Source organism: Euleptes europaea, chromosome 20 (assembly GCF_029931775.1).
Source record: "Euleptes europaea isolate rEulEur1 chromosome 20, rEulEur1.hap1, whole genome shotgun sequence".
NCBI classification, from domain to species: Eukaryota; Metazoa; Chordata; class Lepidosauria; order Squamata; family Sphaerodactylidae; genus Euleptes; species Euleptes europaea.
In genome coordinates, this window is record NC_079331.1 from 8,130,603 (window position 1) to 8,144,046 (window position 13,444).

A 13,444-nucleotide genomic window follows, 5' to 3' on the forward strand; every position below is an offset into this window, starting at 1 on the left:
GAACTGAAGGGCCGGGGCAGAAATTTGTCAGGCAGAGTTGTATATTTGGAGAGGTTGAACTCCCTCGTGTGTTATGATTCAGCTGAAAGCGTTTCATTCCTCTTGGACACAAGTTCGCATTCCTCTCGCACAGTTATCTGTAAAAGGCACCATTTATAAACCCTGCTTTCATAACACTCTCAGGCTAGTAAAATAAAATGAAAAAAGATAGTCTCAAATAGTTGGCCCTTCTCCTCGGGGTCCTAAGTCGGTTCCAAATTCGGAACTGGTGCGAGCTGGCGGATTTCTTGAACCTTTGACCTCGGATTCCCTTGCAAAAGGCCAAGATGAACACACTGTACTTTAGATGGCTGCAGATTTGACGGCCGGAATGGCCGGAGCCTGCCCAGCTCGATCCAGGGTGTGTTTTATGGCCGTTGCTCTCTGGGAATACTACCTTGATAAATGATCTTGTTACTGTCCTCTTGATTATGTTTATTGCACGGATGACATGCCATTACCTTGGCTTGCCAGCTGGCCTGACAAATTTGCTTCCACCCCACCTGTAAAGTACATAAGAACTTGGGGAAGGAGGCAAATTATCCAGCAGGGACTCAGGCAAGAAAGCAGGGTAGCCTCAAATCTTGGTGGTGGTGGGAAGTGTTGTCAAATTGCTGCCAACTTATGGCAACCCCTTAGGGCAGGGGTGTCAAATGTAAGGCCCTTGGGCCGGATTTGGCCCCTTGCGAGCGCTTATCTGGCCCGCGAGCCAGCGTGGCGTAGTGGTTAAGAGTGGTGGTTTGGAGTGGCGGATTCTGCTCTGGAGAACCAGGTTTGATTCCTCACTCCTCCACATGAGCAGCGGAGGCTAATCTGGTGAACTGGATTTGTTTCCTCACTCCTACACATGAAGCCAGCTGGGTGACCTTGGGCTAGTCACACTCTCTCAGCCCCACCTACCTCACAGGGTGTCTGTTGTGGGGAGGGGAAGGGAAGGTGATTGTAAGCTGGTTTGATTCTCCCTTAAGTGGTAGAGAAAGTCGGCATATAAAAACCAACTCTTCTTCTTCTTCTTTAGGAACAAATGATATTCTAATGTGAATGCCAGCAAAGAAATGACATGGCAGTTCAGGGCTCAACTCGGTGTTAAAACGGAGCGGTGGCGCAAAGCCCTGGCGACTGACCCAATGGGGAGGGCAGTGCTAAGCCCCTGGGGGTGGGATTCTGGGGAGCCCAATGGCTATTCTGGGTCATCCCCTCCTTAAAAGCTTCCCCTGCTAATGAGACAGACAGCGACGTCACGTCAGAATATCAACAGCCCACACTGATTAACGCTCTTCGTCCTGATCCTTAACGAAGGCCTCCGCCGGAGGATGCCTTTTTTAAATAAAGCAAGTTCAGAACCAAAGCCGCTGCTGAAAACTGGCCTGGGTGACTGAGATCTAAGGAGCAAACCCCTGCAAACCAATATTAATTTAAAAATGGGAAACCCAATTTAAATTTTTTCATGGGGGATTTGCAGTCAATCCACCCCACTAGATTTTGCTTAAAGAATAATAATAATGCCTGTTTGCTTTAGGAAACCGGTACAGATGCAGACATCAGCTCTGCCGCACTTGAGCCAAAACACAATGAAGTGCTATGGAGCGTTGTCCTTCGAAGACTAGTAAAAGAAGACAGGATCCTCCTCCGTATCTATAAACGTCAAGCAGCTCACAGACAGAAGAGCAGAGATCAGACAGCCAGACTCATCCGAAAGCTGGTCGGGCGCCAAGGCTGATTTCAGATTACTTCTCCAGAACTGATGGCGCTATTTCAGCCGAAACGTGGAAAAATGTAAAGCAAAAACTAAAACTAAAACTGATTTTGGGTGATGAGAATAGGCCTCGTTTCTGTCCCATCGGCTCCCGTGAATCTGTGCGCCAGAAGACAGTTCTAATAACTGCTTGGTACAAACGAAAAGTCGAGCGAGGTCATCTTACGCCCTGTATGCTCCAAGTTTGAACGAGAGTGCCTCAAAAAAGAAAGAAGCCTTCTGAGGGGCTGCTGGCTTTGTGTGTGTGTGTGTGTGTGTGTGTGTGTGTGTGCAGCTTACGACTCATGGCAACCCTATGAATCAATGTCCTCCAAAATGTCCTATCTTTGAAAGCCTTGCTCAGATCTTGCAAATTGAGGGCTGTGGCTTCCTTTATTGAGTCCATCCATCTCTTGTCGGGTTGTCCTCTTTTCCTGCTGCCCTCAGCTTTTCCTAGCATGATTGTTTTTTCCAGTGACTCTTGTCTTCTCATAATGTGAGAAGCTTTTGACACCCACAAAATGGTATTAGACAAATCCATGGAGAACAGAACTATCAGTGGCTATTAATAAGCAAGACGGAATCTCCACGCTTGGCTTACTGAATACAATCCTTCACACCTGGACATTGTGGCATAACAATAAATTAAACATTCTCCAATTCCCATTGCAGAAAACGGATGAACTAAACAGCTGGGTTTGGCTTTTTTTTCTATTATTTTCCTGGGAAAATATGGCTACCTGCGACCCACAATCTTGTGGTGTATAAATACAGCACGACCCATTCTCCTGAAGGAATAGTTCCTTCTCTTGGAGGAATGCTTCAAGGCTTCTTTCAATACCCACAAATATGTGAACTATATTGTAGCAATATTTCGATCCAAATAATTTTCACCCGACGATATTAAATGCTGCAAAGTTCTGGTGAGCTGTTCTTTTTTTAATAAGCTTGCCTCTTTTCATTGGGCTTCGCTTTCATGCTGTGTTGGTGTGTAGTTCCTGGCCTCTAACACGACCTCTGGCCGTACCCCTGATTTTTATCCAGCCTTGTATATCCTGGATTGACCTTAGCACAAACCACTGTTCTCCTTAAATCCTGCGCCTGTGTCCAAATCCTGCTGTGCGGAATCAGTGCAAAGACTCTGTAAAATCCCAGCTCCCCAAACTGCATGCTGGGAAAGAAAATAATCCAGATGTGCTGCATGTGTTGGGTGTTACAGTTTTAAACAGGCTATACCACACAGGTCTAGTACATAGTAATCACATGGGAAGTGGTTCTAAAAAAGGCTGGCAGGGGGTGAAGGGAAGGGTAGTGAAAGTGCCCTCGGGGCTGCCCAGGGCGTGCCCAGCAGAACCAACTCTCTGCTGTCAGGCATTTTCATGTTCCTAACACAGCTTCTCAGGAAGCAACTAAAGCAACTGCCCTATGAGCAGTGATTAAAACACTTAGGGCTGTTTAGCTTAGAAAGAAGGCGGCTAAGGGTAGACATGATAGAGGTCTATAAAATTATGCATGGTTTGGAGAGAGTGGACAGGGAGAAGCTTTTCTCCCTCTCTCATAATACTAGAACAGGGGGTCATCTGTTGAAGCTGGAGGGTGAGAGATTCAAAACTGATCACAGGGAGTATTTTTTCACGCAACGCATACTTAAATTGTGGAACTCCCTGCCCCAGGATGTGGTGATGGCTACCAACTTGGAAGGCTTTAAGAGGGGAGTGGACATGTTCATGGAGGAGAGCGGTATTCATGGCTACTAGTCAAAATGGATACTGGTCAAGATGCATACCTCTTCTCTCCAGGATCAGAGGAACATGCAGGCAAGATGCTACTGCAGTCGTCTTGTTTGTGGACTTCCTAGAGGCACCTGGTTGGCCACTGTGTGAACAGACTGCTGGACTTGATTGGCCTTGGTCTGATCCAGCAGGGCCTTTCTTATGTTCTTATGAAGCAATTTGTGAAGGCGCTGTGTCTTCCATCTCCCCGGTCACATTAGACCTGCCACTAACTGTCTACACTGGAAATACCCAAACACATGAAGCTGCCTTATACTGAATCAGACCCTTGGTCCATCAAAGTCAGTATTGTCTGCTCAGGCCGGCAGCGGCTCTCCAGGGTCTCAGGCAGCTGCCTTTCAGATCACCTACTTGCCTAGTCCCTTTAACGGGAGATGCCGGGGATTGAACCTGGGACCATCTGCATGCCAAGCAGATGCTCTACCATTGAGCCACAGCCCCTCCCTCAACACCTTTTTAAATGTTATGTTTACAATGCTAAGAAATACAGGAATGCTTTCTTTTCTTTCCCTTCTCTTGTTTTTCTTTCGGTACTCTTAAGGGCTTAGATCATGAGGTTTAAATTATGACTGATTAAAAAAAAATCTCCCTTCTTCTGTGTCCAGGGCCTAAAAGAATATATGAAAGCAATGACAGATTTCTCTCTCTCCTCCAGTGGAGAAAATCACTGTTATAAAGCTTGGAAACTACTGCTAGAAATGTATTTTCTGGCTCCAACTCCATATCTGGCCAAGGGATCAAGCCCCTCCCACTCAGCATGACAGGAAGAAGTGGTACAGATTGTCAAACTTGCTCTTATCTGTTCTGGACCTCATCCAGCCACAAAGCAGTGATTGGGAGACCAAGTGGAATGAGCTGCAGGCTGAAGTCTACTCTGGGTTGGAGAACAGACTCTGACTTAAGGACTGCCAGCTGCTAATAAGAGAGGGATAGACCATATTTGTTGAACTGTTCTACTCCGTTCTGTTCAACATTCTGTTCAAGGGAGAATGTAATGAAACAGAAACGGAGCGAGGCCCGTCTTCCATACCCCCAGAAGGGATTCTAAAGGACTCGAAGTACATTCATAGGTTCTAAGACATGCCTGTTTTCCTCTTCCCACAACAGACACCTTGTGGGGTAGGTGAGGCTGAGAGCTTTAAAAGAACTGTGACTAGCCCAAGGTCACCCAGCTTGTGACCTGTGACTAGCCCAAGGCCACCCAGTGTGGTGTAGTGGTTAAGAGCGGTGGAGTCTGATCTGGAGAACCGGGTTTGATTCCCCACTCCTCCACATGAATGGCGGAGGATAACCTGGTGAACCGGGTTGGTTTCCCCACTCCTCCACATGAAGCCAGCTGGGTGACCTTGGGCTAGTCACAGCTCTCTCAGCCCCACCTACCTCGCAGGGTGTCTGTTGTGGGGAGGGGAAGGGAAGGTGATTGCAAGCTGGTTTGATTCTGCCTTAAGTGGTAGAGAAAATCGGCATATAAAAACCAACTTTTCTTCTTAAGCTGGCCTCGTGTGGAGGAGTGGGGAATCAAACCCGGTTCTCCATATTAGAGTCCACTGTTCTTAACCACTACACCACGCTGGCTCTCCACGCAGAAGATGACTGGAGCACCCCAATGATCATAAGATCAGCAACAAAAAGAAGAGCTTGCAGAAGGAAAAGGCACAGGAAGAACTAGACGGTTCTGACCAAGAGCTCACCTCCAGCAGTTCTGAGACAATAGGCAGGACCTCCGGGTTACAGATATCTATGGAATCATCTCGGTAAGTTTTCTTCTTGTAACAGATGTTACCCAAGTGCAGTATTGCCGACAAAAGAGAAAAAATCCTAAACACATAAATACATACATTTCTTTACTGTTTCCTCCGCATTTTCATATCACCTTCAAGTGTTATTAGCAACATACTCAACACAATTAAGCAAGTGGCGCATTCCAGGCAGCAGCATCACGGCTTGTGATGGAAGGCCAGCTTTTCCAGTTTTTAGGCATGATGCTAAGATTCCAGATTGTCAAGAGTCAAACGACAGGAAAACCCAAACAGGTTTCAACCGTGTCCAAGACATTTTGCATTTTAGTCAAGCATGCTTTAATCTTCGGTAGCATCTCGACTCAGCGAGGGGTTGAATTAGCCATTTAGCAAACCAGCTAATTATATACCTCTATCTCACTTGTTGGGAGATTAGATTTGTATCAATAATTAAGAGCTATATTAATTTGTCCGGACTCTTCTGCCGCCACCACCAATCTCAGAAACTCTGGGCAGGCTGCGATACATTTAAGAGAGAGAGGCCAAAAATCAAAGCAACTTGTCATTCATTCACCATCAGGCTGGAGCGAATTCCATGTAACATCCAACAGGCTTTTCAAAATTGACAAACACTCTTGCAGATGTTCACTGACACAATTGCAGCTCAATCTGCCCTGTAAAAGGCTTCACAGTGGGGTGAATCCAACCATCCTCCAAAGAGCCCTTCCGCCTGCCAAAGGAGCCTCCCTCTAGCTTAACTGGCTCTTCCTCCAGTGGTGGGAGGAAGGCTTCGAACTTGGCTCAGTGGAATGGTAGGACAGGGGTAGAATTAGACACTCCAGTTGCCCATTAAGGAGCCTCGTGGCGCAGAGTGGGAAGCTGCAGTACTGCAGTCAAAAGCTCTGCTCACAACCTGAGTTCGATCCCGACGGAAGTCGGTTTCAGGTAGCTGGCTCGAGGTCGACTCAGCCTTCCATCCTTCCGAGGTCGGTAAAATGAGTACCCAGCTTGCTGAGGGTAAAGGGAAAGATGACTGGGGAAGGCAATGGCAAACCACCCGTCAACACAGTCTGCCTAGTAAATGTCGGGATGTGACGTCCCCCCATGGGTCAAGTAATGACCCAGTGCTTGCACAGGGGACTACCTTTACCTTTAGTTGCCCATTGCTGGCTGGTAGGCTCCTGCCAGCTTGGCTCTCTGGGCCAGTAGGACAACAGTGGAGGGGGCAGAAGTGACATCATGCGAAGCATCATCATCACGTCCAGGTGAAAACCACAGCATTTCCAGGCCATCGGCTGACCTGCTGACATCACATCCAGGGTTTTGCCTGGACGTGATGTTGATGCGTCACACAATGTCATGTTTGCCCCCTGCCCTGCCCCCCCAAAGCTCCCAGGGTACCAGGCAGTGGCTTGGCACCCCTAGGTGGGACCCACCCCAGCAAGTTGCAAACGCATGCTCACTGGACCGTTCAAAATTTATAAATGAACTTCAGCTATACAAAATTGCTTTGCCTTGCTCTCTGCAATGGTCATGCTAAGCCTGCTTGGAAGCGGTTTAAAAACCAATCACGAAAAGAAAGATCCACTTACTGTCTGCTGGTCTTGGGAAGAAAGCCCACCATTTCCATGGCTAGCTGCAAACGCTCAAAGTCGTGCTTCAAGTCCTCTCCTTCAACGGAGAAACAATCCTATCAAGGCCAAACACCAGGAGCAAATATTAGAAAGGATGGAGACCGACGGGCTGGGGTAATCTTACATACCACACTACAACATCTGGGGCTGTGCGGTAGAGGCCTGAGTAGCAGAATCCTTAAGCAAATCCTTTGCAAAGCACGAGAAAAGCAATAACAGCAAGCGTGTGGGCATGACAGCTCAATGTAGATAGCGGATATCTCAATGAAAAGGTCAACCCAATGTGCCGCGACAGTGAAAGAGGCAAACTGTGCCAGAGATAATTGGGAAAGGGATTGAAAATAAAGCAGCCAATATTATAATGACCCGGTATAGATCTACTGTTCAGCTTCGTTTGGAATACTGCGTGCAGTTCTGGGGACTGGGTCTTAAAAAGGCTATTGAAGCGCTGGGAAAAGGACAGAAGACAGCAACCAAGATCATAAAGGGGGCTGGAGCATCTTTCCTATGAGGAAAGGGAGACGAGTCTAGGATTTTTCAATTTAGAAAAGAGAGGACTAAGGGGAAAAACTCAAAGCAATGAGACTTAAAATTTAAAAAACCAAGTAACATGTAATGACTACAACCTCATTTGTGAACATTTTCTTACAACCAAATATAACCCCCCTCCTGCAGGAAAAAACTTTGTCTGATTCATATTAATGGGGAAAGAGTCGACCAAAGTTAGAATTGTTAACATGCAATTAGAAGCATCATGCCTTCTGAAAGGGTAAAAATAGAATGGTATGAAGACTAACCAAAGCTGATTTTTAAATCCGACCTTAACCTTCTGACTTCCCCCAAGAAGGAAAATACTTTCCCTTTTACGGCCACGGAAACCAACTTGATAAACTATTTCCCTTTCAGGTGACTCTGCTACTAGACCTTTAGCTGAACTGTTTGCATTCAAATTAAAACAGTCCAAGGGGAAGTCCCTGCCCCATTTTAGTGGTATTGTCCATAAAAGCTAGGAAGACCATTTGAGCACTGAATGGGTTTTTAATCACCCTCCACAATGCAATCTGTTAGCAAGCAATACACTGTGTCAAATATTCCCTTGAGTAAGTTACTCCAAGGAGCCCCATGGCGCAGAGTGGTAAGCTGCAGTACTGCAGTCCAAGCTCTGCTCATGACCTGAGTTCGATCCCAGTGGAAGTTGGTTTCAGGTAGTCGGCTCAAGGTTGACTCAGCTTTCCATCCTCCCAAGGCTGGAAAAATGAAGACCCAGGGAAGATGACTGGGGAAGGCGCTTGCAAACCACCCCGTAAACAAAGTCTGCCTAGTAAACATTGGGATGTGAAATCACCCCATGGGTCAGGAATGACCCGGTGCTTGCACAGGGGACCTTTACCTTTAAGTTACTCCAGGCAAAATTTCTTTGCCCATCTTCCCAACAACAGGACCAAAGAACGTGACTTCATGAGTGAAAATGTGATAATAAAAAACCTGCAGTGCCCACGATCCATAGCAGTCACCTGACTCCCGATTAACGTGACCAAAGGCTACCTGCATTCAAAACTGAAAGGGGGCATCCCCACACACTAACCAAACAAAGCTCATTTTTGTGTGGCTCTCAATCAAAGCAAACTGGTTTTCTACTGGCCCCCAGAACCTGGACCAAAGTTTGTGAAGTGCCTGTCACCAGAAAACCCAGAATGGATGGATGGACTTGTACTGACCGGCTCAGAGTCATAGTAACAGTCATCCCAGCTCTGTTTGGGGGGTTTCTTTGTCATCTGAAAGCAAGGCAGATTGGGTGAGTCGTGTCCCCAAAGTCCCACGCAACCCTCTCTTCCCACTTTGACAGGCAGGAAGACAATGCAATTATTTTACGTTAATGTGAGAGCAACATTGAAGCATTTTTTTAAAAAACATTCAGTTATAAGCATTGATGGCTAAGCTCCTCTTCCCCTTATGGGAACCGATATGAGAATGCCTATCTTATGCAACTTCATCATGCTTCAAGGGAAGCCTTTCCCAAACCAGTTATCTACTTATCATTAAACTCAGAAGCCCACCTTAGCAAAGGGCAGTTGCATTCAATGAATTCTAGCCTCACAGTGAACCCAATCCCAAATCTCAGTAGAATTTAAAGGAATCTGATTTTTGTAAATAGCCTATAATGCTAATTTTCATTTTTAAAAAGGCATATTGAAGATATCTGTTGTTTCCATCTCTCCCAAGAAATGTCCAGTGGCCATTTCTAAACCTTCTGAGTCAGGCCTTTTAAACAAAGATGGTAGACAACTTTTAAAAGTCGGGGTTTTTTTCTCAGTTGCAAAAATCAAACAACTGCTCTGAATTAATACTAAGTCTTCCACAGAAAATGGGCATAACTGGATACTTGCGGTGGAATTTGAGCTTTGCAGTTCTGCAAAACAGTTCAGCAGATGTTATATAGTGACACACCACATCGGACCTTAGACACTGTCACCTACATTCACCTGCAAATCCTACGTTCTGTTTTTCCACCCCGCGTCAGGGCCAGTGACCTGCCACCCTGCTGTAGACTAGGTACTTAACATTTGCTGATATGTACTGGCAGGGATCCCCCGCCCAACATGTGCTCTTCTACTGACGCAACTTGCTGTGTAGTTTCCCAGACAGACAACGTGTTTGGGATTTAGTACTGAGTGACTGGAGCTGGCAATTTCCCTGGAGCGCAAAGAAGGCGCAGCTGCGGCAACAATTCCTGCCACCTATGTCCTATTGCATTAGGAACTCTTGTGCCCCCGAGGGATCAAATTGTATAAATGTTGTGAAGTATCTAGTCAAGCTGTAAGATCTCCACAAAAAGGTTTCAATTATCTGTGTACAACTGGGATTAATGGACTCTTAAGTTTTAGTAAGCCTTCTTATGCGGAAGGTACAAAGAGATCATGCTGCCAGTCAGAAGGATTATAAAAACATGCAAGATGTTATTAGCTAGTATGTCTATTCTTGAGTGGGAATACCAGCATGAACATAATTTTCCAGAAAACAAAGATTAGCTGTTAATGTTTATTTGTCTGGGAAATGAAAGTTAACATTCTTAGAAAAAATGGCAGCCCCGAACAATGTTTTTTCTTTCCTGCAGCCCACTTAAGGCGAGAACCACTGAGCATGTTGCCTTTCTTAGTTGTTACTAACGCCTATGAATTCATCCTGTTGTGAAATTGACCAGCAGGTAACAGACAATGGTTTAGATGGCAACCCCAGGAATGAAGAGCTGAGTGCTCCAGAGACAAGCATATCAACACTCCCCAAGGCAGCTCATACATCCCCCCACCTGATTGAGATAATGATATTCATCAGGTTGTTTAAGGTGAAAAGCTGATCTCTCTTCTTCACTTGCTCCGGCCAGAAGGTAATAAAAAACATGGTAGTTCCTAGAAACAAACAAAAAATGGTGTTAACAGGAAACACCACTATTGAAGAACACAAACATAAAGTGCCAATGAGCAAAGGCAAAGCTTTGATCCTGCCTGGCAGAAGAAAGAAGGAGGAAGAAAGAAGAAGGAAGAAAGAAGAAAGACGAGGAAGAAGAGTTGGTTTTTATATGCCAACTTTCTCTACCACTTAAGGGAGACTCAAACCGGCTTACAATCACCTTCCCTTCCCCCCAACAGACACCCTGTGAGGTAGATGGGGCTGAGCTCTTAATAGAACTGTGGCTAGCTCAAGGTCACCCAGCTGGCTTCATGTGGAGGAGTGGGGAATCAAACCCGGTTCTCCAGGTCAGAGTCCACCGCTCCAAACCACCGCTCTTAACCACTACACCATGCTGGCTCTCACAAACCAAGAAACAGCCTCGGATAACCACACAGCTCATGCAAAGAGGACTTGTGCTCATATGCAGCAGTTCCTACATTTTGGGCGATTTGGACTTCATCGCAAACCACAGTTTGCCTCCATTCCAGCAGTGGAAATACGATTTAGCTATGATGTCACAAACAGGCCACTAAGTGGTTAAAATTCTGTTTGGCTTCCTAAGCCTCTGAAAGTACTGATTCGAGACAAATGTTAGGAAAGACCTCATAAAGAGAGAGAGTTTTCAAAATGCCTTATTATGGATTACATCTTGGAGTGAAACAAAGGTTTAAAGCTTGAGAGCAATCTTTCAACAGAAACCTAGTATCTCTCTCGTCTTGGCGGTCGTCCAGAATAATGAAGATCCACCTAGCTCAGTGAAATATTTCAGCCTTTAATGAAGAGCATATGATGGACTAATACTAAACTGGACAGAAAATAGTATGGAATTCAATTCCCAGGGAGACAAGCAGTTCCTTTGACCAACAGATGTTTAAATCCTAGGAGCCCCTCTCTCAGGCTTGTAAATAGCTACTTGCCCACTCACCTTTAAGGGTTGTCTCCAGGCAATGGGGCGGGGAATCTTCTCTAAATTGTAGGTGTCAATCTTCCCTTCTCTCCCTGACTATCAGTTCCTCCCACCCACCCTACTCAGCTTGTCAGTATGCCAAAAAACAAATGTGGGAGGATAACCTAGCAGACTGTTTTGTGGCTAGTAACTTCTGTGGACTTATCAGCAAGACCAAGCTATCAGCATGAAGGAAACAAAGTGCTTAGAATCATAGAGTTGGGACCACCAGGGTCATCTAGTCCAACCCCCGGCACAATGCAGGACATTCACAACTACCTCCCCCCACACACACCCAGTGACCCCTACTCCATGCCCAGAAGATGGCCAAGATGGCCGCCCTCTCATCATCTGCTTAAGGTCACAGAATCAGCATTGCTGACAGATGGCCATCTAGCCTCTGCTTAAAAACCTCCAGGGAAGGAGCGCTTACCACCTCCTGAGGAAGCCTGTTCCACTGAGAAACCACTCTAACTGTTAGGAAATTCTTCCTAATGTCTGGACGAAAACTCTTTGATTTAATTTCAACCAGTTGGTTCTGGTTCGACCTTCTGGGGCAACAGAAAACAACTCGGCCCCATATTATTAACCAGGGGAAAACATAAAGTCAAAAGACACTATTTCCTGAATTGCTTTCCTTACTCAGTAACTACAGTGGAAGATGGGACCCCAGGATGCAAAAGCAGTAAATTCAGAACTGCGTCCAATGGAGAAGTCATTTGGTTTATAAATAGATGACTTCGTAAGAAACCGCAACTGTGGGCAAACGTCATGAGGTCCTGAAAAGGAAGAAGCTATCCTGGACTAATTTCAACAGGAGCAGCAGTTGCATTCTCAACTAGAACCTTGGGTCTATGAAGACCTTGAGAAGAAGCCTCCACCTTCATGGGGCCACCACGCAAAACCCCACGGCACAATGAAAACTAACCAGGCACCCTTCGAGTCCGGGTGTGTGCCATTTCTTGGCTCTCTTACACATTTAATAGCTCACAGGACTGATCCATTCACACACCAGGGCAGGGAAACTCATGTGAGTAATCTGCCTTCCAGACCTATGATTCCTGATTCTGAGGATGACCTATGGAATTCTAGGACTTTCTTATTCCAACATGACCTTTTTCCACAGGAGCAAAACATTTGGGTGTGCTGCCTGTCAAGGGAAGCAAAAATAGTGATGTATGAACCAGATCAGATCTAGGACAGGAGCTTCTGTCAGTAATAATGACAAATGATGATCTAACCTCATCTGTTTTGAAAAACAAAATACATGCACACACAGCATATGAAAACCATGCATTAACATTTGTAATTATTATTTTGGTTTGCCCTTCTTTATTTCCCCAAATATTTTATGCTTATTACTTCATCCACTACTCACCTCTCATTATGTTCCTGATAGACTAGCCTAGATTTTTCCAGTAGATACTTTTCAACGTAAGCTCTAAAGGAAAAAGAAGAAAAAAGAACATTAGCTTTGCAGAGTACTGTGTGAAAAGAACCAATTTATTTTATACAGTTCACTGCATATTCAGCTTTGAGGCTAGGGTGGGAGATAGGGAGAATCCTTGCGCATATACACGGTCTGTGCATGCAAGGAGATGTATGCAGAGGACATTTAATTTTCAGGCAAAACATGCTTGATATTGTCTGGTGACCTTAAGATTACAATCAGATACAAAATCCTGATTCCAGATGTCAAAACATACAGCTTCCCGAATGACAACCGGGGGATGAATTCAGAAACCAATCCAAACATGACATTACATTAACCTGATTCCTCTTTACACGAAAACCACCTGAGAATTGGGTCTCAGTTGTGCGGCAGTCAGGAATCTTCCAACGGCGCTGAACCATTTAAACTGCTAATTCGGTTACCTAGCAGCAGATCACCTGCCGTTTTCATCCACTCCCCCGTCAGCAAAAGCACTGACAAGTGCCAGGGCAAAGGAATAAAGGCAGTGATGTCATTCATTGCAGCAATGAGCTCAATAAGTAATTGTGTGTTGGGATGAACGCCCTTATGTGAGAAGGTGAAATGTCTCCATTCACTTTTTCTGCAACGTTTGGGGTTTTCTAACCCCCTTAAGTGATCTTGTTTTCCGATTAAG

General features: G+C 45.5%; 1 protein-coding gene across 1 annotated transcript in view; it reads right to left on the reverse strand.

The window, feature by feature from the left end:
* MYO9A (myosin IXA) overlaps window positions 1–13,444 on the reverse strand; it is a 112,852-nt gene that overhangs the window by 83,085 nt on the left and 16,323 nt on the right. The window contains exons 3-7 of the mRNA XM_056865903.1: window positions 12,715–12,777; window positions 10,248–10,347; window positions 8,659–8,715; window positions 6,899–6,996; window positions 5,259–5,385 (exon numbers count right to left, since the gene is read on the reverse strand). Coding sequence (XP_056721881.1) covers window positions 5,259–5,385; window positions 6,899–6,996; window positions 8,659–8,715; window positions 10,248–10,347; window positions 12,715–12,777 — 445 coding nt within the window. The remainder of the gene's footprint in view (window positions 1–5,258; window positions 5,386–6,898; window positions 6,997–8,658; window positions 8,716–10,247; window positions 10,348–12,714; window positions 12,778–13,444) is intronic.